The sequence below is a fragment of the Myxocyprinus asiaticus genome, chromosome 2 (genome assembly GCF_019703515.2).
Source record: "Myxocyprinus asiaticus isolate MX2 ecotype Aquarium Trade chromosome 2, UBuf_Myxa_2, whole genome shotgun sequence".
In the NCBI taxonomy this organism is placed as follows: Eukaryota; Metazoa; Chordata; class Actinopteri; order Cypriniformes; family Catostomidae; genus Myxocyprinus; species Myxocyprinus asiaticus.
Genome location: NC_059345.1, coordinates 10,397,827 through 10,424,661, shown reverse-complemented (window position 1 = coordinate 10,424,661; position 26,835 = coordinate 10,397,827). Strand labels below are relative to the sequence as shown.

Genomic DNA, 26,835 nt, shown 5'->3' with positions numbered 1-26,835 from the left:
GTAAAGATGCTGACTACCACACCTGGAGTCCCTAGTTTGAATCCAGGTCGTGCTGAGTGACTCCAGCCAGGCTTCCCAAGCAACCAATTGGCCCAGATGCTAGGGTGGTTAGAGTCATGTTGGGTTAACCTCCTTGTGGTCGCCATATTGTGGTCCTCGCTCTCAGTGGGGCGTGTGGTGAGTTGTGCGTGGATGCCACGGAGAATAGCGTGAAGCCTCCACACGGGCTAGGTCTCCGCGGTAATGCGTTCAACAAGATGCGTGATTAGATGCGTGGATTGACGGTCTCAGACACGGAGGCAACTGAGATTCGTCCTCCACCACCCGGATTATGGCGAGTCACTACGCCACCACGAGGACTTAGAGCGCATTGGGAATTCCAAATTGGGAGAAAAAAAAAAAGTGCTCAAATAAATAAAATGTCCAGCCTTGTCCAGGCTCTTGTTATATCTAGACTTGACTCCTGCAGTGCTCTTCCTGCAAGACTTCCTGCATGTGCAGTCAAACCTCTGCAATTGTTCCAGAATGTGGTGGCACAATTGGTCTTCAACAATTCGAAGAGAGCACACGTCACGCCTTTCTTCATCGATCTACACTGGTTGCTGGCATAAAGTTCAAGGCATTGATGCTCGCTTAAAGAACAACCACTAGCTCAGCAACCCCCTATCTACACTCGCTACTTCAAGTCTATGTGCTCTCCAACTTACGATCAGCAGATGAGCGGCACCTCGTGGAGCCATCTCACAGAGGCACAAAATCACTTTCCCAAACTTACACTTCAATTGTTCCTCACTGGTGGAACAACCTGGCAAACCCTATCCGAGCAGCTGATTCTCTAGAAACCTTCAAGAAACATCTAAAAACGCATCTCTTTAACGAGCACTTGACCCAATTCTACTGATGCAATAAGGGTCTTAATTTATTCTTTTATCACTGTCTCACTGCTTGCACTTCTGAGCAATTTGCAACATTTTTTATTACAGCACTTCTCGTATTACTGCCTCCTTAGGATGAATCACTTCTGTTGATTTTCCTCATTTGTCAGTCGCTTTGGATAAATGTAAAATGTTACAAATTGGATAAGGCATATGATGGATAAATTGTAAAAATAAATTTTATATATATATATATATATATATATATATATATATATATATATATATATATATATATAGTTTGAGGATTTTCTGTGATCTAACAGATGTTAGAACTAATTTCTTGTCATCTAAAAAAGTAAAGGGGTTCAAATGGACAAGGAAGACATCTATGACACATGGGGAAAACCACTGAAATTGTTAGCTTTGTCTAATCAATTATTTACTGTGATTAAATTGCTCAGCATAAGACTGTTAAAAAATACAGTTGGATAGAAGATACTAAAACATCCAAACAGGGCTGAGAAACATCTGTTTATTTACCCCAGGCCACAAAAACTCCAGGAACTCGACAATGGGCAACAAAGAAAGGACAACAGGGTACCCATTCCCCATAAAACTGTGAGCCATACATTAAAACAACTGCTGAAATCGTTCCCATAAATATAGACAGTGCATATGTCTTTAATATTCAGGATACAACCCTCAACAGTGACAATAGCTTGGACAAGTCAGGCTGAATGAAGAAATCCAGAGATGGATGCAATCCTCATGTATGTCTTCTCTGTAGTCGGTGCTCCAGTAGATGAAGTCAGTGTTACACTGAACTGCCGTCTGCAGGCGGAGCTGGCTTATTGTCTTCAGGTTTCATGGCAGGGAAGAGGAGGACCTCCTAAAGTGGAGTACATCAGTTCATATCAGTGATAATGTTTAAATGAAACCATTCACAGAATCAAACATGGTCTATTTTTTGTTTGCTATTTTTTTTTCTGTTTTATTAAAAGAATAGTTCACCCAAAAATGAAAACTGGCCCTCCTGTCGTTCCAAACCCATATTACTTTAGCTTACTGTGGAGGAGGCGTGGCTGAGCGACTTCTGTAGAGAGCGAGGCCGGGAGAGGAAGAGCGGTAAGGATTGACACCTGTGGGAAATTATCTCTAACAGCTGTTCTGTGTTGTATTGAGAGCTGGAGGGGGATAAAAGGGCAGTCCAGACCGCCAGAGGAGAGAGAGAGATGCATGCAGCAGTGTTTTGTGTGTGTTTTGTGTTCTGCTGAAAAGCAAAGCTTTATGTGTTTATATTGAAAACAAAAGTGAAAGTCGAAGTGAAAGAGATAAATAAAAAATTGTTCTTTAAAAGGAAGTCAAATGAGTTTGGATTAGGGTGAGTACATGTCAATTTTCAGTTTTGGGTGAACAATTTTCAGTTTTGGGTGAACTATTCCTTCAATACATACAAGCTCTGGTACACCAAAAATTATATACAGTCATAAGGATTCGTTAAGTCATACCTTGATATTGTTGGAGTCCGTGAGGAACATGGTGAGGCGGTCAATGCCCATGCCCCATCCTGCTGTAGGTGGAAGGCCATACTCTAAAGCAGTGCAGAAGGTCTCATCAATAAACATCGCCTCATCATCACCTTCTGCTTTGGCCTGTGGACACAGAAAAAAAACATGTATTAATCTGAAGGGAACTTTACTTCAAAAGCAACTTAAAAATAGTAAGAAAGAGAAAGGAAAGTGCATTGAAAAAAAGACCTTCAGATTCATCTTAAACAAGTTACCAAACTGTGGCAAATTAAATATATGCATCATGCTTGCTTGGTTAACAACTCCAGATGTAACAGTGCAAAGAGTTTAATCATGAAATGACAGTATGTGGGCAGTTGATGCATAGCTGTATATCTATCTATCTATCTATCTATATCTATCTATATATATATATATATATATATCTATCTATATATATATATATATATATATATATATATATATATATATATATATATATATATATATCTCTATCTCGATCAGCCACAACATTAAAACCACCTGCCTAATATTGTGTTGGTCCCCCTCGTGCCGCCAAAACAGTGGCAACCCGCATCTCAAAATGGCATTCTGAGAAGGCCATACTTTGTGGGCAGAACTGAAAAAGTGTGTGCGAGCAAGGAGGCCTACAAACCTGACTCGATTACACCAGTTCTGTCTGGAGGAATGGGTCAAAATTGCAGGAACTTATTGTGAGAAGCTTGTGGAAGGCTTGACCCAAGTTAAACAATTTAAAGGCAATGCTACCAAATACTAACAAAGTGTATGTAAAGTTCTGACCCACTGGGAATGTGATGAAAGAAATAAAAGCTGAAATAAATAATTCTCTCTACTACTATTCTGACATTTCACATTCTTAAAATAGTGATACTAACTGACCTAAGAAAGGGAATGTTTTCTACAATTAAATGTCAGGAATTGTGAAAAACTGAGTTTAAATGTATTTGGCTAATGTGTATGTGAACTTCTGACTTCAACTGTAAATATATTATATTATATATATATATATACACATATATATTTATTAAAGTGGAAGTGTACATCTTAGGTCCTGTAATGAGTCACCATTTTTGCTTTAAAAGTACAAACATTCCATGTAGCTGGATGCATAATAATTATAAAATAATTAGCATAATGCTGTTAAAATAGTTTCAAATGGAGTATAGCATGTCACACCACAGGACATGTCAACAATGTATTAACACAGTATAAAGTAGTATGACTACAGTTTTTGTATGTAAACTTAAAAATACCAGCAGCATAACTTGCCAAAGCTGCTAAAGTATACTAAAGATTTAGGAAGAAAATAATGTTGACTGTATGTTCGTTCAGTTTCACCTTAGCCTGCTGCTCAAACAGCTCTCTCTGTCTGATGGGATCATTCAACTCTGTGTAGGCATTGCAAATCTCCTTCTTCATGACAAAAAGTTCAAAGCGCTCAGTTAGACCTTTCTGCGATCTGTGCCTGAGAAGGATAAACAGTTGTGGAAACAAAAAACAGATCAGTTGAATGTGTTAGTTTAATACAAATGCATTGAATGCAGATCAATTTAAAATCAGTATACTCTGAAGTGTACAAGTATAAATCAAAATCAAAGCAGGCACATACCATTTGGCCAGAGGACTCATGATCTGTGGATGATCACAGATGAATGTTGGATTGATGCACTTCACCTCCAGGAAGTCTCCCACCAACTGCAATAAATATTTTCCCAAAATGAGTGAAAAATATTTTTATTTAAAAAATGTTTGCATTGTGACTTTAGGAAAAAGCAGCAAGCCAATTTAGAACCAATTTTCATTACTGTAACATGAAAAGATTTATATTTGAATTAAAACAAAATATATATTAATACAGTAAAATAGACTATTACAGTAATGAGAATTACCATTACACTACCAGACATATTACTGTAATGGGAACTGGAGGATAAAAACGTGCTTAATTGTCCTGAAAATATAATCACAATGCAAAAAATTCTCCTCTTTATGTAGAATATTGCTTTTTTCCTTTTGGGGTGAAGTGTGACTTGGAAGGTTTTTGACAGGTTTTAAGAGATTCATCCATTTATGATATTGTTGGTTCTCAGACAAACTGAGCTCATATCTCTAAAGAACAAGTACAGTATATAAAAGTGAATACTGTTTTATGACTATGTTATATGCATTTATGTATAATTAGGGCTTGCTATTGATACAGATTTCCCGATTCAATTCACAAGCTCCCAATTCAGATATCGATTCATATAGGTATTTTTTGGTTGCAATGTTAATTTTTCTTACATATAAAATACAAATTCTCTCCGCTAATGCTGTTAATTATCAAGGGACCTTCTAACCTTCTAGGTAACCCTTCAAGGTACAATTCTAAAATATACATTTTTCGAATTAGATTTTCATTAGTTTTTCAACATATTGGTCACATTTTAGCTTTTGAAATATGTTCAACTTCAGTGTATTCCATTAATAATCGTCTTGAAATTGCATATATTTTATTGCATTTTTGTTACATTTTACTTTTTACGTTTAATGCATCATTTGTAATTTTTACAAGCAATTACAAGCATTGATATGTAGAACACGTGCTTAATCAGTACAGTCTCTTTAAATCTAGTGGCATCAGCCATTGGGCTCAATTTAACGAAAGAGGATGCGTTCATTTAGTGCATCTATGCTGAGTGTGATTAGAAACATACAGAATGAGTCAAACCAAACTTTACTCTCTACATGCAGTAAAAGGATCTTGCTGCTGAACTTCTTCACCACTATTCTACACAATCACTGGTGAGTGAAACCGGAACATTGTTTAGCCAGTACCTACTGTCTAATCACAGACATTTTACTCACATAGCACGAAATTTGGTCGCATATGCAAGTGATTTACTCACTTCATAGAGGGTTGCAGTAAAAGATCGATCTTGAGATTTAAGAATTGACATAGCGAGATCAAACGAAGATTGCGATGAGTCACCAAATGTTTTTATATTTTTACCCAGCCCTATGTATTATGCATAACAATATTGTTTAGCTTTTCGTGTTTGCATATTTTTTGACAGTCAAAAATTCGTATAGGTAGCACGTTATGTAATTTTTACATAAATTACCTTATCCAGGAGACGAGCAGTTGTCCTTGGCGGAGGGCATTCAACTCCTTTCTGAGCACAAAGTTCATCAAAGAACTTGCGTGTTTCTGTCAAGAAGATTTTTCTTTTATTCAACTGTCATACTAGCAACAGCTTCCATCTACTTTTACAGACTAAAACACCACTGCTTACAAGCATCCTGTTGTGCAGTTTTAAGTTTCATTTTACACTAAACACACCAATTCAACAGATCTATTTTTTGTCCCACATTTATCTATTAAATCATTCACTCACCTTAATGTTGTTCCAAGCCCATATGACTCTCTTTCATTTGTGGAACACAACAGAAGATGCAAGACAGAATGTTAGTCTCAGTCTCCATTCAGTTTCATTACATCTTTTTTTTTATACAATGAAAGTGAATGGTGACTGAGGCCAACATACTGCCTAAAGTGTTCTGTTGTGTTCCACGGAAGAAAGTCGTATGAGATTTGTAACAACATGAAGGTGAGTGAATGATGATCATTTTAATTTTTTGGTGAACTATCTGTTTAACCTTACCATCGCTGTCATAGGTTTCAGGAGCTGGAAACTTCACCCCCATTTCCTTCTCCAGGTCATGTGTCATGCTGATCCGTTTGAAGGGTGGACTGAAGTCAATTTCATAGGCTTGTCCCTCTGGACCATCAGGATGATACGTCACCTTGTATCCTCCAGTAACGTGCTTCACCATTCCTGTGAAAAAAAACAATGAGAACGATTCATTTAAGTTTATTTGTAAAGCATTTTTTACAATACATATTGTTTCAAGCCAGCTTTACAGAAATATACAGAGCCCCTTAGAGGACAAAGCGGGAATTGTTTTCCGAAATAGTTTTGCTTGCCCTCGCAATAAATTTACCTTGGTATCACTACAGTAACCATATTTTAATCTTGATATTCATAGTGAAACCATACTCATAACAGGTACACAAAAACTATGTTAATAATCATACTTTTGTGGTTATGGTTTTAAAACATAGTAACAACAATATTAACCAAGGTTAGTCTAAAGTATACTGTATTAAAACCATGGTTTCTGCCAAAAAAACAAAAAACAAAAAAAAAACATGGTTGACCTACAACAGTCATGGTTACTACAATATTACTATAGCATAACCATGATTTCTGAAAATAAATAAATAAATACAGTTTCTACAGTCTTTAATATTAATATAGTAAAACTATAGTTAAACTATGGTATTTGTATAGTAAATCATAACCACAAAATTATTATTTTTATTACCATAGTTTTCATTTACCCATTATGACTATGGTTTCACTTGGAATAGTGAAGGTTAAAATATGGTTACTGGAGTAAAACAACTGTAAATGAATTGTAAGGAAATGCAAAACTTATTGCAAGAGTGGAACGCATATCTAGGGATTTGGGTGGCCGATGTAATGCAGTTTAATGATAGCAAATAAGATGTACACAAAATTGCCAAATTTAAAGGAGCACTCTGTAATTTTTCCTCATTAAAAAAAGCTGTAACTCCTAAAGACATGAATTGTAATTTTGCAACATATGTAGGAAACCATGAGCACTCACATTAAAATGAAGACTCCAGTCAAATCAGTAACATTATAAAAGCTGTTTTATTCTACATGGAGAGGGTCCGCACATGGGCACTGCCATGTTAGAATCACATGACCAGCCGAATACTACTCGCTTAATCTCAGTAACCGTCCTGTTATTTGACACTTTCACTCATTGATTAAAGTAATCATGGCTGACTGTGAATATTACATTTCTACAAACGAATCTGAAACTGAAAACTATTGATTTTAAATGATGCTGCATCCAAGCCGCTAGGTGTCAGTGTAAGTCCAAGATGACACAAAAACAAAAGTTACTGAGTGCACCTTTAAATGAAGCCTTATTTTCTACACACTATTTAACAATTTCACTGACATTTTTTCAAATAATCAACATAACCAAATACAAATATAAGCTATAAAATGAGATGCACTCCATTCCACTCGGAGAAGACAAAGTGTACTGGCAAGGCTGTTTAACAAACCTGAGAGAAGTTTCTCTGTGATTTCCATCAGGTCATGATAGTCTGCATAAGCCATATAGAACTCGCATGTGGTGAACTCTGGGTTGTGGGTGAGATCAATGCCTTCATTACGAAACTGACGCCCAATCTCATACACACGGTCGATTCCTCCAACTACCAACATCTGAAACATTGATAGAAATTGCATAATGTGCAAGTAACTCCACAGGAGTTAAGAGGATTTCAATAATTCAAATTTCAACAACTATTGCAGAAACTACCTTATGGTAAAGCTCAGGAGCGATTCTCATGTAGAGATTCATGTTGAGCTCATTGTGGTATGTGATAAATGGTTTTGCCACAGCTCCACCAGGTATCAGATTCATCATTGGAGTCTCAATCTTTAAAAACACATTCACAAATGAAAACGTTTCCAGTAAAACATTAAGAGTATGTTAAAGCTGGAGTGTGCAATGTCTGTGCCAGTACTAACACCAAACATAACTGTTCTCCCCCTTGTGGATAATATTCTTACCTCAAGAAACCCAAGCTGGTCCAGAAAACTGCGGAGATAGGTGATAATCTTGGCACGGGTAACAAACTTTTGTCTCACTGGGTCGTTAAGAATCAAGTCTAAATATCGCTGTCGGAACCTGGTTTCCTAAAGGAACAATCAAAGGTTTTCATACAAGTCAGTCTAGGCAAAGTCATGAAAAATTGTTCTAGCAGCATTTAATTTCTCTCTGTAACACATCCTCATCTATTTTCAAGTCTTCACCTTGTCTTTCAGGCCAAAGTGAAGGTGTGGAAGCATATGTAGACATGGAGATAGCAGGGTCATCTCGATTGGGATGATGCTCAACTCGCCCTTCTTTGTCTTGCCAGGATTACCCCGAACACCAATGATGTCCCCACGTCTCAATTTGTTGTTGATGTGCACAAAGTCGTCCTCTGATTTGTAGTTTCTAAGAATATAAGACCATAATTCTGCAAATTAGACCACAAGTTATTTTGTTGCAATAAGTAACCAGATTTCTAAATATGATGATTGTGTAATGTGTAAATCAGACCTGGAGTTCGCCATGACCTGCAACTTGACTCCCTCCCCTCGCAGGTCATAGAACAGTAGCTTAGCACCAGAGGCCCTTTTAGCATGGACACGACCTTTCAAGCAAAAATGTGCAAGAATAAGACAAAAGGATCAAACTATTTAACAGGAATGTTCCAGGTTAGATTCAAGTTCAGCTCTGTGATATGCTGTCAATTACCACAGACAGGAGCTGGATGATTTGGACAAAAAGTATTATTGCGATTATTTTGAAAAATATTGTGATTGCGATTTGAACTGCAACATGAAAACAAAAAACTAGCAAGTGATTCCTTTTGACCAAAATTTGGTAATGTTTTGCTAATGTTCTACTGCTAATAAAAAAGACTTGTGCTACTCTTTGAGGGTTCACACTTGAGTCCTCTTAAAGCCCAAAATATACTTCGGACAGACGTACAGGATGCGTGACGCAAATTTCGTCATCAGAAATTTGCTCGAGGACTGAACGCATGCAGCCCGAGTTTTATAATCATATGTCTTTTAACGCGCAGACTGCGCATGCGCCTGGAATTATTTGCACGAATTAGTGGATCCACAAGGAAGCAATAGGGCTGGGCAATTAATCAAATGTTATTTTCAATTATGATTTTAGCTTCCAACAATTATGAAAACAAGATAATTGAGAAAACGATTATTGTGCCGCATTCAGTTTCGTAATGAAAAACCCCAGTGTTATATCTTTAAAGCATCCTTTATTCAATTTCAAATAATAAGGAAGCGGGTTATGAAAATAAACTCAGAAACTGGCATTTCTCTGTGCGGTCAGCGCCGAGTCTATGAGTTGCGTGAAGTGACCGGGGAAGAGATCGAATCTTCTCCCGGCTGATGCACACTCTGGCGCAGGGACGCTAGTCACTCAACGCGTTTGCTGCAGCTAGATTATAACGTGATGGCTCGTGACGTAGTGAGTCATAATATATGTGTCACACTCACTGTGTGTATCATATCGTGAAGAAAATCGGCGATACGCAGTTCTATTAAGAAGAGAAAGTTTGTTTTTTGTGAGTAAAAGATGGATCGAAGTGAACAAAGGTGAGAGACAAAATAATAACCGGCTATATTTGTGATAGCCTAGGCCTGTGTCACTTATTAGAAAGTTAATATTCTTATTCTGCTATTTAAAGTAATCCAGAGCATGTAATTTTATAATTCGCTAGCGATCTAGTAACAGCTGCACCCTGTTTGATTGACAGGCAGCATATGTGTGTGTGTGCTGAACATGCGCGTGTTCCGAAAACGCTGAATGGTCAAATAGATTTCAAATTTCCTTGAAAATGCCCCTCTTGGTGAGGTCTTCAAGTAAACACAGAGAGTGATGTCTAAAGTGAATGTAAACAGTGGAGAAAAAAGTGAATTTGTATAACAATGTCGGATTTTTAAGTATAAATGTAAGCTAATAGATCTGCTGCTGTCTAGTGTGTCATTATAATAATCAAACAACCATAACAAGAAAACTTACATTTATGCATTTGGCTGACGCTTTTATCCAAAGCAACTTACAGTGCCCTGATTACAGGGACAATCCCCCTGGAGCAACCTGGAGTTAAGTGCCTTGCTCGAGGACACAATGGTGGTGGCTGTTGGGATTGAACCAACAACCTTCCGCTTACCAGTTCAGTGCTTTAGTCCACTACACCACCACAACTTCCTACCAGCTGTTAAACACCTTCTTACTGCTATTGGTCCACGTCATCAGGAAGTGACCTTGAGCTCCACCTATCTCGAGGCCGACAGCTAATTCCCCATTCACAGCGTTCAGTCAGTTAATATATATTATAAATCATATTTATTTGATTAAAGCTTTATGTATCAATTTTATTAAATACCATTTGATCATAACATTTAATTAAAACATTTAACAAAAATTTTAACAGATTTGCTTCATGAATTCAGAATGTAAACAAGACAAACTGTGCTTTTTCTACTGCATATATATTCATTTAAATAATCATTGAGTGAATAAAAAGCATCTTTTACTGATCAAGTGTGAATTCCACTCATAGAATGAGGCATAAAGTCATTGATAACACATTTTAATGTCAGATTAGTTAAGGTTTTATTGAGCGTCCTCATTTAAATGTACTTCTACAGTAGCTCTACAGAAGCAAAGTGTCAAACTAACGCAACATAATTCCTGTAGGTGGAGTTTGCTTCATGTAAACAATACATTGTGGATAGCACAGTTTTTAAGCAAAAGAAAGATGCATAAAATATGCCTATAATATTTGCACAGACAAGATTAACAAGTGTGAACAACTCATGTGAACATACATGCTGTTTAAGTCCTGTGGCTGCACTCTTCATAACTATGTGTATTTTAACGTTTATTCTAGTGCGATGCCTTGCCCCATAGACTTCCTTTGTAAGCGCATTACTGTGATTTCGTTGATAGGGCTTAAACTGTATTGAACAAGGAACATTAAATGCATGAAATGCATGCAGAAAGCATTACCTGATACATTGAGAATGATGTCTGTTAAGTGGTGTCCTGGTTGTAGATGACTATATTTCTCAATGAAGTCCGTAAGTGACAAGTCCACATGGAATTTGTGAGGATATGGGTTTTCTGAAGTTCCCTTCAAGGCCTGAATGGCTTGCGTACGGATCTTGAAGTATTGCTGAAATCAGAGTAGTAAGATAATCTGCATTCTAATATTTATTTATTTTTTGAACCACAAAATGAAAATTCTGTCATCAATTACTCACCCTCATGTTGTTTCAAACCCTTATGATTTTCTCTCATCCGTGGAACTCAAAAAAAAAAAAGATGTTAGGGACTGACAGCATGAGTCACAATTAACTTTCACTGCATCTTTTTTTGCATTTTTCCCACATACAATATAAGTGATTAGTGACCGAGTCATTCTGCCCAACATCACCTTGTGTGTATCATGAAAGATAAAAGTATTTTGGTTTTGGAACAGCATGAGGGTGAGTAAATGACAGAATTTTCAATTTTGGGTGTACTGTCCCTTTAATTGACCACAAAACGTGCTAGAGCTTAAGAAATATGACTTCCACAGATCATTTCTTGACGTACATTTGGGTCCAGGGTTTCCTCATCAGCCCCATATGCACTTTGCTGTTGCTTGTCATTGGTCTCCTTCTGGTCCTTCTGTTCTTTGACCTTGGCTTCCTTCTCAGCAGTCTTCTTCTCAGCTTTCATACGCCTTTTCAGCTCACTAAAGGATGACATATAGGCAAGAAGCTCACTCGCTGCACTTGGATACATGTTATCCATGCTGTGGAAGTCTCTAACAAGCACAATTTATAGTGACAAAAGGTTGGTCGCTTTTCACATTAAAATGAAAACACCACCAACCTTTTGTCACTTCTCCAACGACATCCTTGTATAAGCAAAGGCACGGTTTGCAGGCTGGGTACAGCAAACGTCTGCCCCCTGAATGCTTGCAGCCTGCATATTCTGACCAGAGTCAACATGATGCCAACGTCCTATTTGATAAATCAAGAAAAATTAAAGGGTTAGTTCACCCAAAAATGAAAATCCTCTAATCATTTACTCACCCTCATGTCATTCCAGATGTGTGCGACTTTCGTTCTTCTGCAGAACACAAAGATTTTTATAAGAATATTTAGCTCTTTAGGTCCATACAATGCAAGTGAATGGTGACCAGAACTCAAAAAGCCAGAACTCAGATAAAGTCAGCATAAAAGTAATCCATAAGACTCCAGCAGTTTAATCAATGTCTTCTGAAGCGATCCAGTTGGTTTTGCATGAGAAGTTGAACAGACCAAAATATAACTCCTTTTTACTGTCCATCTTGACAGCAGTCTCCATAGCAATCACGATTTCAAGCTCAATTACACTTCCTACAGCGCCATCTATTACTCTGTGTATGCGTCAAGCATTAGGAAGTGTAATCAAGCTTGAAATCATGATCGTGCCAAGGGACTGCCATGCCAAGATGTACAGTGGTCTGTTCTCACCCAACACCAACTGGATTGCTTCAAAAGACATTGATTAAACCACTGGAGTTTTATAGATTACTTTTATGCTGAATGTATCTCTTTTTTGGAGCTTTTGGGGTACTGGTCACCATTCACTTGCATTGTATGGACCTACAGAGCCGAGATATTTTTCTAAAAATCTTTGTGTTCAGCAGAAGAAAGTCATTCACATCTGAGATGGCATGAGGGTGAGTAAATGATCTGAGAATTTTCATTTTTGGGTGAACTATCCCTTTAAGGATCCGATTTTTTGCACCCTTACAAAAAAAGTACTGTGGCAGTACCATGGTTCAGCAATGGTGTCAGATAGTAATACATTGGTACTGTTGAACTAGATAGGTAAAGTTTGTCAAGACAAACTTTGTTGTTGGCATGACAGGACTGGGCGATACACTGCTTATTAACAATATAATCGAGATAATTTTGCTGACGATGTAAAATTGACTAATATCGTGAATATCGCAATGATTTTAATGTGCTTTCATTTGGTCCTTAAGTTTCATAAAGAGCGCATCAGTAAACTAATTTCATGATCCTTCAGGGCTGCACAATTATACAAAATAACATCAAAATTGCAAGTTGGCAATATGTAATTATTAATCCACAAAAGGCGACAGCACTTTCAGTGTCAAAATAAAAGCCCCAGGTGGAGGTGAAATAAACAGGACAGAAATATATCACTTTTGTATCACGCAAATATAATAATTAGAATAATAATAATTTCAGCATTATTTCATAATACGTGTCCCAGTAATAATTTTGTATTATGCAATGTTCAACTGGGGTTTCAAATAGGCAAAAAATACAAAAAAGGCCCACACACTATAATAATGAAACAAGAACCCTCAATGTGAGATAAAACCACAGCAGGCATTGAGGGAGGTCACTCGTGACCGAAACGTTCGCAGTTTTGTAGTAAAGCTGTGGTTTTATAGGTGTACCTAATAAAGTTGTTGGTGAGTGTATATTAACATAAATTATCATTAAGTGGTTGAAACAGCTTTTACTGATCTTGTGTGAATTCTACTCATAGGATGAGGCATGAAGTCATTGATAACACATTTTAATGTCACATTAGTTGATGTTTTACAAGTAGTATTGAGCGTCCTCATATTTAAAGGTGCAATATGTAACATTTTTCAAGTAATATTCGCCTCTTTTTTCCCCAATGTGTGAATGGCTTGTAACGCAACTTAAAAAATGAGTGCTTCCCGGACTTCCTAGGTTGCCTATTAAAGCCTGTAGACTGATTTTCATGCGAAGGGAGCGGGTCTCTTTTGCCGGGAAAATCCAAAGGATGTAACGTTTATGCACGCTCCCGAGAGCCTTGCCTCGGACAGTAGTGTCTCTTCCGCTATTCAACAGCGACAACAAACTGCAACACTAGGTAACGTTATCTTAGAGATGGAATCCAGCAAACGTCCGGCTCCCAGCACAACATCGACTCCTACACAAAATCCGAGTAAGCCAAAAAAAAAAAAAAACATTTACTGAATCACATCGAGCGAAAACTAGAGTGAACATCAGCAGGGTATTTGATTCCTGGAGGGACCTTCGTTCAGTTTTGGGGATCAAAACCGACCCTGAATTGGCATTCTTCTTATTGGACAGGTAAGCTTACATAACCGCAAAGCATGTGAAATATAGTGCCATAAGGACTGATCTGTGTAATTTTAGCTAACTTGATCATGCCTGCTAACGCTGAGGAATTGCAAGCTACCTTGATTTGTAACTTTCAAATCATCTCAACGATCTTCTCTTTATACTAAAAGTCAGGTATGCTGATTCACAGTAACTGACATAATGTTAATCTGTAATTATTCAGCAAGGTAAACTGCAATAACACATGAAATGAATGCTAGACAATGTTCAAGATTATGCAAAAAGCTCCATTCATTAGTGTAACGTAACTTGGTTATACAGAAAATATATACATTCTATTATTATAAAACAATAGCACACTGATACAGGTGCATCTCAATAAATTAGAATGTCGTGGAAAAGTTCATTTATTTCAGTAATTTAACTCAAATTGTGAAACTTGTGTATTAAATAAATTCAATGCACACAGACTGAAGTAGTTTAAGTCTTTGGTTCTTTTAATTGTGATGATTTTGGCTCACATTTAACAAAAACCCACCAATTCACTATCTCAAAAAATTAGAATACATCATAAGACCAATAAAAAAAACATTTTTAGTGAATTGTTGGCCTTCTGGAAATTATGTTCATTTACTGTATATGTACTCAATACTTGGTAGGGGCTCCTTTTGCTTTAATTACTGCCTCAATTTGGCGTGGCATGGAGGTGATCAGTTTGTGGCATTGCTGAGGTGGTATGGAAGCCCAGGTTTCTTTGAAGTGGCCTTCAGCTCATCTGCATTTTTTGGTCTCTTGTTTCTCATTTTCCTCTTGACAATACCCCATAGATTCTCTATGGGGTTCAGGTCTGGTGAGTTTGCTGGCCAGTCAAGCACACCAACACCATGGTCATTTAACCAACTTTTGGTGCTTTTGGCAGTGTGGGCAGGTGCCAAATCCTGCTGGAAAATGAAATCAGCATCTTTAAAAAGCTGGTCAGCAGAAGGAAGCATGAAGTGCTCCAAAATTTCTTGGTAAACGGGTGCAGTGACTTTGGTTTTCAAAAAACACAATGGACCAACACCAGCAGATGACATTGCACCCCAAATCATCACAGACTGTGGACACTTAACACTGGACTTCAAGCAACTTGGGCTATGAGCTTCTCCACCCTTCCTCCAGACTCTAGGACCTTGGTTTCCAAATGAAATACAAAACTTGCTCTCATCTGAAAAGAGGACTTTGGACCACTGGGCAACAGTCCAGTTCTTCTTCTCCTTAGCCCAGGTAAGATGCCTCTGACGTTGTCTGTGGTTCAGGAGTGGCTTAACAAGAGGAATACGACAACTGTAGCCAAATTCCTTGACACGTCTGTGAGTGGTGGCTCTTGATGCCTTGACCCCAGCCTCAGTCCATTCCTTGTGAAGTTCACCCAAATTCTTGAATCGATTTTGTTTGACAATCATAAGGCTGCGGTTCTCTCGGTTGGTTGTGCATCTTTTTCTTCCACACTTTTTCCTTCCACTCAACTTTCTGTTAACATGCTTGGATACAGCACTCTGTGAACAGCCAGCTTCTTTGGCAATGAATGTTTGTGGCTTACCCTCCTTGTGAAGGGTGTCAATGATTGTCTTCTGGACAACTGTCAGATCAGCAGTCTTCCCCATGATTGTGTAGCCTAGTGAACCAAACTGAGAGACCATTTTGAAGGCTCAGGAAAACTTTGCAGGTGTTTTGAGTTGATTAGCTGATTAGCATGTCACCATATTCTAATTATTTGAGATAGTGAATTGGTGGGTTTTTGTTAAATGTGAGCCAAAATCATCACAATTAAAAGAACCAAAGACTTAAACTACTTCAGTCTGTGTGCATTGAATTTATTTAATACACAAGTTTCACAATTTGAGTTGAATTACTGAAATAAATGAACTTTTCCACGACATTCTAATTTATTGAGATGCACCTGTATATCAAAATGAAAGTTGTGATTGAATCACATCAATACTGAATTGTATCAACATATTTATAATGTACAGTCTATTTTATAAACAGCCACTGTCATCACCAAATTTAGCTAACAGCTATTGATAAAGCTGGCTAGCTAGCTAACACCGACATAGGCTATCCTATAAATGCAGTCAATGTATCATGCAAAGAAAAGTGATTACTTCAAACTACAGTCTCGCATGTTCAGACCTATATCCACACTTTGTTTTAGCCCTGTTCCAGCACTGGAGAGTCAAATATAATATGCATTCACAAAGTTTGTAGTAAAACAATCATAACTGTGTAATTTTAATTATGCTACCTCATCTGTCAGCATGATGCCGGTGAATCACGTTCAGTCTCACTTCCCTATGGAGTCATGCTCGCTCGCGCCCCTATAGTGTGTGTGGGATATTTTTTCAATGTTTTGTACATTGAACAATCCAAAAACACTTTAAACTGCAGTATATCTCATCGAAGAGACTGTACGTCTATCCCGCACAGCCTTGTTGTCATTGTCATTAAAAATCAACGATATCGCTGCTGTGAATACGGTCTAGCATGTGCTGAAGAACATTTATATATTTTTTTCTTGGCAGATACCTTTAACAAATACTTTAACAGGTAGTTAAAGGGCAGTTCATTTAAAAATCTGTCATCACTCCTCACCCTTGGGTCTGTATGAATTTCTCTGCCATGGAACAAAAACGGAGGTGTTAAGCAAAACGTTTAATCTCAGTCACCATTCACTGTCACTGCATCTTGTTTTTCATTCAATGTAAGTGAATAGTGACTGAAACTCCCTAATATCTCCTATTGATATCCACTGAAATAAAGTCATACAGGTTTGCAACAGCATGAAGGTAAGTGATGATCATTTTAATTTTTGCGTGAAATATCTCAAATAAAAACTCTGAAAAATGGCCGTTTAAAGTTGACAAGATGTATTGAATATGTTAACAGATTAAATAATGAAAGAGGAGAGGGAGAGACGCTTTGCTATTGTCTTCCCCCTGATTGGTCTGTCAGTGTCCTCTTTGCTCTGCGACGTCATCACTGCGTGAGAAAAGTGACGTGTACAGCCCTAGATCTCGAGAGATGAGATATAACAGGTGTAACTCTGCAGCTGAGTAGTTCTGTTAGCTTTACAATTATTGTCAAAGGTATAGTGTAAAATAAGGAAGCGCCAAGATTTGAAAGGCGTCAAAAGACCGCTCCAACCTCGCGCGCTTGCAAATTGTAACGCTGAACGCTTTGTCGATTATAAGCGGGAGCGACAGTGTTAGAGACGCAAAATAACGGTATTTGCATTTCGGATTAACGGGTTTATACACGTGTAACATCGTAAATTCAGTAAAAATGCGCTTCCCTTTGCGTGCTCACACTAAACTCAAGCGTCAGCTGCTAAATGACGGATGCACGAGAGAGAGAGAGAGAGAGAGAGAGGTATGATTATGACTAGCGCAGATTCTGCTGTTTTAAGCGTTTCCTCAATTCACGCCCCAAACTTTAATACCTCAGCAAACGAAATTTAAGACTTTTTGTAATTTAAGACTTTTTAAGGCCTTAAATTTTAAAAAGTAAATTTAAGACTTTTTAAGGACCCCCTGAACATTTATATAATAATAATAATAATAATAATAATAATAATAACACAAAAAAAACACTTCTAATTATATCCAAAACAAGCTTATATTATGTCCTGTTTTTATTATATATATATATATATATATATATATATATATATATATATATATATATAAACAAGCAATGCGTGAAAACAAAAAAAGTATAGACAGCATTTAAGCTCACGCAAAGTGAAGAAAAAGAAACCGCTAATTAAGTAGACTGACGCAGTTAACGTACAGGACGATTATAAACACGACATATAATAGTTATATTTATAATGTATCTCATGTCATGTTTTTGTTGAGAAAAACAAGCACATCCCCGTGCTCAGTAAACATTTGTAAACACCAGTTTAAATGACGTAATGTCCCTTACCTCAGCTAGCATAGTCTTTCTTGGACGCCATGTTTGTTGTTTACAGAAGTGTCGCGGGGATTAGGTTGTTACAGGGACTCTGCTTTCTGTCGAGCTGCACATTTACGGGAGCAAAGGGTACACCGCTTATACAGTACATTTAAACTTTCTCACAATAACCAGCTTTTTGGTGTCCATCTAAACGTACTGGCAGAACGGTACGTTTAGATCAAATGTGATCAACTGGTGTCCAGACAGTTGGCGTGTTCAAGATTTAGTTTTTCTCGATTGCTTAAACACACTTCTTGAAATGATGCCTCCTTTTCTCGAAACACTAAACACAAATCCATAACTTCTCACCCAATTCCCCAAACTTCCTATTTTCAGGTCAAAACGAAGCTCTCCACGCAAAACCAAACTTTGCCCTCAGACATGACACACAAGCCCTCAAAAACACACACATTACAACATAGTCTTACACACTGGGGAGATAAATTCAAAACAATACTACAAAAACCGGTAATAAGTTATGTTGCTTGTAGTTCTCCCCCTCAAAACCTTTTCACATGATGAACACAAGACAACAAATGTATACATTTGCACATTTTTTTATTCCTTAAATGTACTGTACAGTACAACAAACAACAACAAAATAATTATTCTGCCCCAGCATCCCTTCTTTGGTCTGGGACAGGCCAGAGAATCTAGTCAACATCACAGGCTATATTGGCCCTAGCCAGGCAGCGGGGGTAAAATCCTCTTGCATGCCTGATCCACCCCTGGCACGCATCGACTGAAATGTCTAGGCAGGCTTCTTCCAAGGCCTGGAAGGGGTGAACACGGATGTGAGGTTCTCGGTCATACACTCTCCACCGCCATGACGAAAAAAACTCCTCTATAGGGTTTAGAAATGGAGAGTACACAGGCAGAAAGACATTGGAAAACCTTGTGTTATTGGTAAACCAGTCACGAACCAGAGCAGCGCGATGGAAGCTGACGTTATCCCAAATAACAACGTAGCGAGGCTGCTCTGGTTGTGCTGGCTCCCTCATAGTCATACCATGGACAAGGACATGGTCAACTAGAGTGGCACAAATTTCATCTGAGACTGCTTGTCTCCTTGCCCTTCCTCTTCCTCGTCGTCGTCGTCCTCCTCTTCCTCCTCCTCCTCCTCCTCTCCGGTGTCCTCGACCTCTTCCTTCACGTCTCTCTGGATCCATTGTTCCAAATCTTAATGAACTGACTAGGGCCCTTTTATCTATCTAAGTTTCTGATTGATGTGTGATCAATTTTGACTCTTAGTGTTTCCACCTGGGTGCTAACTGAGCTCAAGCTGTGCTGACTTGAGTGAACAATATTGAAAGCTAGTGCTTTCTAAATGACCACATGGTGTAGGCAATGAGAAATGAAGGGATTTGTGTGTAGAGTTTTGCAGTGACAGTTCAACAAATCTGACTCGTGTCAAAACGGGAATAGCGTTTATAGTTTAGGGAAATGGGTGTGCTTTTTGATAAATGGCGTTATGGTTTTGAAATTTTAGTTCAAAGCCTAGTTATAGATTTTAAGCAATCGAGAAAAACTGTAACATGCATCTCACTGTATATATGGCCAGCAAAGCAAAATTTTGGAATTTCTAATACTTGTTGCAAAACGGATACTCGAGTATTCGACTTAGGGCTGCACCTAACGATTATTTTTTTATCGATTAATCTAACGATTTTTTTACCGATTAGTCGATTAATCTAACGACTAATTTGCCGATTATTCGAATGAATTTTTATAATTATTACTTGATTAATATAACAATTAATTAACCCAAAATAAATATAAAAAACTTGTCTCATTAATATTTTATTAAATCATCTTCTCTTAAACAAACAAATGTACAAGAAACAAAGTGTGCACTGCAGGGCATTATTCTGCAACAAAAAACAGTGTTACTATGAATGCAAACTTTAATACAGTGAAAAAGACACTCTATTAGCATAACATAAATATATATATATGAATAAATAAAAACTTCCAACATTCTTTTGAATGTCCATGTACTAAAATAAAATATTTGATGCCATGAGTGTACCTTCATTTACTATTACTATTATTTTGAATGGCCATGGAAAATGAAGCAATGTGATAACAATTTTACCTGGTCGCAAAAAGTAGTCCGTTAATTTACCTGATGAACTTTCACCTTTTGCTGAACCTTTATGCTTTGCAGAGCTAATGTGTGCTTCTAAATCATTTGCACCTTTATTAGCAACTGACACATAAGTGCCAGCTTTACATGTCATACATTCTGCTTCCCACGGATCTCGACCTGGACGAAAGCATGGGAATTTTTGTGCAAATCTTCTGTAAATTTGCACTTTCGTTTGGGCATTGTTTACACTCAGCTGTCATTTGCTGCTGCTGTCAAGCAACTGTTTGATGCCGAACACAACAGCGCTTTGCACCTTCGTGGAGAGATTGACAGGCAGGAATTTGGCCAATAGTTGCTGCAAGCCTCTTATAATTGACCAATTGGTGTGCGAGAAGCCATTTCCAATTTGCACAGCTTACACAGCACCACATTGTTGCGTCTCTGGCTAAAATACTCCCACACTTTAGATGACCGTAGGCGAGTTTTGTTCTTCGGGGGAATCCATACTTAAACCAGGCGCTGCCATTTTAATTACTCCATTGCGACGCATGTTATGCAAATCGACGTATTTCTGTAATCGATGACGTCGATTACGGCGATGAATCGTCCCAGCCCTAATTCGACTACTCGTGCACATCCCTAGCCTTAAGACAAACAACCGCTGGCTAGGTCATGTGTGTTTCTTTACATTTTCATTTTTTGACAGTTATAATTTTAATGGGCTTGGCCCATTTGAACATTTCATCAATGTAAGTCTATGGGATGTTTCAGAGATTTGATTGTTTGCGGTGCGAAAACCAATTCTGATCTGTTATAAAAGCCATTCCAACCAAAATCAGAACAGTCTGTAGGTCTATGCTAAATTTGGTACAGGTGAAACAGTGACTGATGCAACAGTTGAAATGACAAATAAAGACGGCCAATGATCATAGAAATCATAGTGAAAGTGAGTTTTATAAATTATTTAAATGAGAACTCGGCAGATTGGTCTAGCTAGTGTCAGGATATGAGCAAGGGCCAATTGTTACAACAACCCCACGTATTAGTTATATAAACACCTGGCCATGAGAATAACCTTGAAGATTGACAACATAAATGAGACAAGCACGTTTTAATCGAGATCGTCGCGGCCATGGCAAGAGTGCTCTGGAATGTTGCGGGTTTATGGGAAATGGAGTTCTCTACCCGCTCACCGGCATTTAGACGATTTCATTATTCGTAAAACGTTGGTAAGAGTGCATTTTTGCAACATTATACGGGAAAACCATGCAGGATCGATCTGTTTCGGAATGCACTGTTAGATCATGTTCAAATCTCACTGCGTTTTACCACGTTGCCTGTCATGCATTCAGCCCAGCTCATCGCAATGTATTTTGGCGAGCCCAGTAAACAATACAGTCCAAGCGTGCAGACTTATTTTAAGTCCTTTAAAAGTATAACATTACTGTAAGAGGAAAATGGACATACTTTTTGCTGAGTTTGTCTCCATCCACGACAGGCCCGTCTGCCATCTTCTTCGTGCTACTAGCCGCCAACCACTCACACAGCAGCGCGATCACAGTGTGAAGCCAGAAATACTACAACACGAACATTAATATGTCACTGACATTTCAAAGTAAAAGTATCATTGCTTTGGATTGCGTCGGTTCATTGAGTTTCTATAATTCAGCATATATATATATATATATATATATATATATATATATATATATATATATATATATATATATATATATATACAAATAATAATCTCATCTAATCTCATGTTAAAATGCCAATATTATACAAGTATTAGGTGTATTGATTTGATGATCTTCTGTAAATTTCAAATGTATAAGTAGGCCTAAAATTAAATAATAGTAATTCTATACATGAAAGAAGTAACAAAAAAAATCATTTTTAAATTCGGGGACATTTTTGCCCCCTTAATTTCTGACCCTGGTTGGATTTTTTTCTATTTCAAGTAACCCCAAAAATTCAGTCCACTGACAAATAATGAAAACTAATTTGACATAGAAAACGAATTATCTGCTATATCTATACTATTTATTGTTATTATTATTATTTATTATTATAATACTTACATGTAATATTAATAATACTTAACACACACACACACACATATAATGACATCTATATCATTCTGAGATCTGATTTCTGACTAGTTCATTTCATTTCAAATTCTATCCCAATGTTTCCTTGCCTTAGTGTTTATAGTATAAATTTGACTAATAGTATTATAAAATGTATTCATAACAATGTAAAACGTATTGCCATAACAGTATGTATTTTATCAAGGATAAAATGTATTCACAAATATAGTAGAAAAAATATAGATCCTCTTTTTATTTGTTTATCTGTTAAAAAATAATATATATATATATATATCAGCTTTTAAGTTTGAAAAAAGGTGAATGGAAAATAAGTACCTATTTTAGTTATCCCTTTCTTGATATGTGATTTACGTTAATGCTGCCAGTTCAATCAGTAATTTCAATGAGATGAAATGAGATGTAAATATGAAATTAGATGTAAATATGTTTGAAAAGAACCGGAAACGATGTGTTATCTGAGAGCAGTGACCTCTAGAGCTCATAAGATATTCATAGCTGTTCATATGTGGTATTTTTCGTTCATTTATTCATCCATCCATCCATTCATGTTTAAGTAGCTAAAGGAAATACCTCTTTCCAGTATCTCTTAGAAACACTACCCTTCAAGAGAAAGGGATCAAACACAGAAGAATCAGACAACTCATGATCCTCCACACTAGGCAAAGGACTGAGATCATTTAGCAGAGATGGGCCACTTCTATTAAAATGAATGGGAGAAATTGGAACGCTCAACGAAGGAGCTCCGAGCGCCCACCGGTCAACGGATGTAGAAAGGAAGTCCCGCCTTACAGGTAAAAGAGCCAATCACCTTTTAGATGTAGACATTACCTGTCAATCAACTTTAGAACGCGCATGCGCATTAGCTATACAAGCTGGGAAAATTGCGTTTTTAGAGTAATATGAGGCAAGGAATCCCAATTTGTGATTCCAGTATTGTCCGAGTTTATTGCTGATTTTAAATATGTTATTTGACCGTAATCTTGACCAACCGTTTTTGAGATTTTTGTCTTTCTCCATTCAAGTAGATAGGAGCTGCACTGGCAATAGCCCCCCGAGAGCGTTCTAAAGAGGGCCGACAGTGGACTGACTTGCTAGAGAACTTTGACTACCAGGCAAGCAGGTTTTGAACTCCTCTAACAGGAGCAGTTCTCGGAATTGTTCAAATATTGTGGTTTTGGAAGCAGCACACCACTTCTCTAATAAAGCTCTCTTGTCACGAACGAACTCAAATATCTGTTTGGCTGTTTTACTGTAACCAAACATTGTTTTTGTCTATAGGCCTCAGGGATCAGCTCATAGACTCTTTAACGAGGTCGTAATCAAGGGAGTTTTCGATTGGCAGGGCGGAACACACCTCCTGCGCTTTGCCAACAAGCCTACACTGCAACATTAATGCCCACATATACTTTGGCCAATTCAGTTTAGCAGCGATTATCTCAAACGCAACAAAATAAGCATCAAAATAATTGTTCGTTTATTTATAAAACGAAAGGGGAGCAGCAGAAACTTCAGCAGGGGGAAGGCCAAAACAATAAACTAAACAGAACTATCTAGAGGGGAAAGTCTTACTAGACGTCTAAAAGGATAAATTAAATAAACAAAGGCTTGCCTCCCTCTCTGGAGGAAAAGTAGTTAAAATGAAATGGCACCAGCCTCCCTAAAAAATCTCCCAATAGTAGCTAACAACTTCAAGCATTACAACAATACCAACTAGTAAAGTTTGTAGACACAAACTTTGAGTTTGGCTTGAAAAAGTCTAGTCTAAATAAGTCATAGTCTTTAAGATAGATAGACAGACAGACAGACAGATAGATAGATAGATAGATAGATGATGTTGCTAGCATGTCTCAGCACTTAGCTAGGCATTGCTAACATGTTTTTGCACTTAGCTTGGCATTGCTAGCATGTTTTTGCACGTAGCTAGGCATTGCTAGCACTTTTTAGCATGTTGCTAGCCTGTTTAGCATGTTGCTAGCCTGTTCTATGTTAGATAGATAGATAGATAGATAGATAGATGTTGTTAACACGTTTTAACACTTAGCTAGGCATTTCTAACATGTTTTATCATGTTGTTAACATGTTTTTATCATATTGTTAACGTTTTAACTCTCATCTAGGCATTTCTAACATGTTTTAACTCTTAGCTAGGCATTTCTAAAATGTTTTATCATGTTATTAACATGTTTTAACACTTAGCTAGGCATTGCTAACATGTTTTATCATGTTTTAACACAGCTAGGCATTTCTAACATGTTTTATCATGTTGTTAACATGTTTTAACACTTAGCTAGGCATTGCTAATGTGTTTTATCATGTTAACATGTTTTAAAACATAGCTAGGCATTTCTAACATGTTTTATCATGTTGTTAACGTTTTAACATTTAGCTAGGCATTGCTTACGTTTTATCATGTTTTAATACTTAGCTAGGCATTTCTAACATGTTTTATCATGTTGTTAACATGTTTTAACACTTAACTAGGCATTTCTAGCATGTTTTAACATGCCTTAGTACGTTGCTAGCATGCTGCTTTGCAGCGCAAGTCAGAACAGCCTGAAGGGGTGTGATGAACTTGGTGGATGTAGCTTGAATCCTCTAAAGCAGGTATTACAGGAAAACTTTTCACATTTGAATGGGTGTCAATGGGAATTTGGGCCTGTTCGGAAGACCGCTGTGGGAGTTCCGTAATTTCAGATCATTTAGAAAAGATATAGCACACTATTCCAGATCAGTTTGAAGGTCTGTGCAAAGTTTGGTGCATGTAGCTTGAAAGCTCTAGGAGGAGTTAGGAGTTACAAATTTAGTCTCAGAAGAAGATTAAATAGTAGATCAGTAGTTTGGCTTTTTCAAGACAAACTAATTAACATTTTTATACAGCGCTAAATAGTGATACAACAATTCACGAAACACAAAGTAGCTCAGCACGTCTCAGATAGGAGAAGGGAGTCAGAAAATGGCATTTTCCAGCAGCATTTATCCCCCCAGCTCACAGCCAGACCAATCCAGGCACCTCTCATTAGTGGTCTCACCTGATAGTCATTAGAGTGAAAGAGCGAGGATAGAGAAGAGAAGAGACAGAAAACAGGGAAAAACCTTCCCACCCCAAAATACACAACAAAACAAATTATATAAAATGCCCACTTGAATACATCTTAGGATGTCAATTTAATATTACCTTGTTTTCATTTAAGGCTGGTGTTTACTAATATGTATCCAACTATAACAGACAATGAATTAGAAACAAAAGCACAATCCTTGAACTATTTTAAACTATTTTATTGATATATAGCAGCACATTTACATAAAAATAGCTGCAAGAGTAGAAATGCCCCCCCCCCCCCAAAAAAGCAAATATTTTTATATGAGTCTTTAAAAATTGTCACCATTAATATTTCAGCAGTAGCTAATAATTTATTTCAGCTTTACATCCAACATCAACTGTCTGTCAATCATGAGAATTTTAAACAAAAAAAAGAGACTTTCACAACAAACCACACTCATACTGTATAACACAATTTTTGTCCATTGAACTGACACATTAAAGTAGCTTGCCATAGAATGACATAGTAAATATTGTGCTATTCATTATGGCACATTAGGAATTATAATAATATGTTAAAGGATTAAAGAAGTACAACTAAATATGATTTTTTAAAAAGGAATATTCCGGGTTCAATACAAGTTAAGCTCAACTGACAGCATTTGTGGCATAATGTTGATTACCAAAAAAATTACATTGGACTTGCACTTCTTTTCTTTAAAAAAGGCAAAAATCGAGGTTACAGTGAGGCACTTACAGTGGAAGTGAATGGGCCCAATTTTTAGAGGGTTTAAAGGCGGAAATGTGAAGCTTATAATTTTATAAAAACACTTACATAAATGCTTCTGTTTATTAATTCTAAAGTTGTTTAAATCATCATTTTTTACAGTCATTTTAGTGTTTGGTTACATTACATCGTCATGAAAACGAAGTTGTAATATCAGATATAACTTTAAAAGGTTGGTAAGTGATTTCATCACACTGAAATCATGTTAACATGCACATTATGTCTTGTGACTATACTTTTGAAATAGTGAGTATTTTAACTTACAGATTGTCCACATTCACTTCAATTGGAAGTGCCTTACTATAACCCAGATTTTTTATTTTATTTTATTTTTTTCAAGAAAAGGAGGTGCAAGTCAAAACTATTTTTTGTGGTAATCAATATTATGCCACAAATGCTGTTGATTGAGCTTAACTTGTATTGAACCTGGAATATTCCTTAAACGTTTTTACATTTTAAATGGCTGAGGTCCCACTGCGTGATAAAATCGACAATAACAATAAGAAAAATAATGTGCTTTTAAATACAAATCACAAAGCACAACTACCAATTTACCTCACCACTTCATGCAACT

At 37.1% G+C, this 26,835-nt stretch overlaps 1 protein-coding gene across 3 annotated transcripts; it reads right to left on the bottom strand.

Annotated features, from left to right (window-relative positions):
* Window positions 1-1,396: 1,396 nt before the first annotated feature.
* kars1 (lysyl-tRNA synthetase 1) lies at window positions 1,397-21,897 on the bottom strand. Of its 3 annotated transcripts, XM_051649340.1 has the most exons (15): window positions 21,788-21,881; window positions 11,984-12,114; window positions 11,702-11,843; window positions 11,114-11,279; window positions 8,624-8,717; window positions 8,332-8,518; window positions 8,089-8,214; window positions 7,835-7,954; window positions 7,575-7,737; window positions 6,073-6,246; window positions 5,533-5,618; window positions 4,038-4,123; window positions 3,767-3,893; window positions 2,387-2,530; window positions 1,397-1,767 (listed from the first exon to the last, which is right to left on the bottom strand). In XM_051649340.1, the coding sequence occupies exons 2-15, from the start codon at window positions 12,100-12,102 to the stop codon at window positions 1,693-1,695; spliced, it is 1,809 nt and encodes a 602-aa protein (XP_051505300.1). In that variant the 5' UTR covers window positions 12,103-12,114; window positions 21,788-21,881; the 3' UTR covers window positions 1,397-1,692. The 3 variants fall into 3 exon arrangements, with proteins under 3 accessions (XP_051505300.1, XP_051505307.1, XP_051505313.1); XM_051649347.1 differs by lacking the exon at window positions 11,984-12,114 and having other exon boundaries at window positions 21,788-21,897; XM_051649353.1 differs by lacking the exons at window positions 11,702-11,843; window positions 11,984-12,114; window positions 21,788-21,881 and adding an exon at window positions 11,368-11,684.
* Window positions 21,898-26,835: the final 4,938 nt, after the last annotated feature.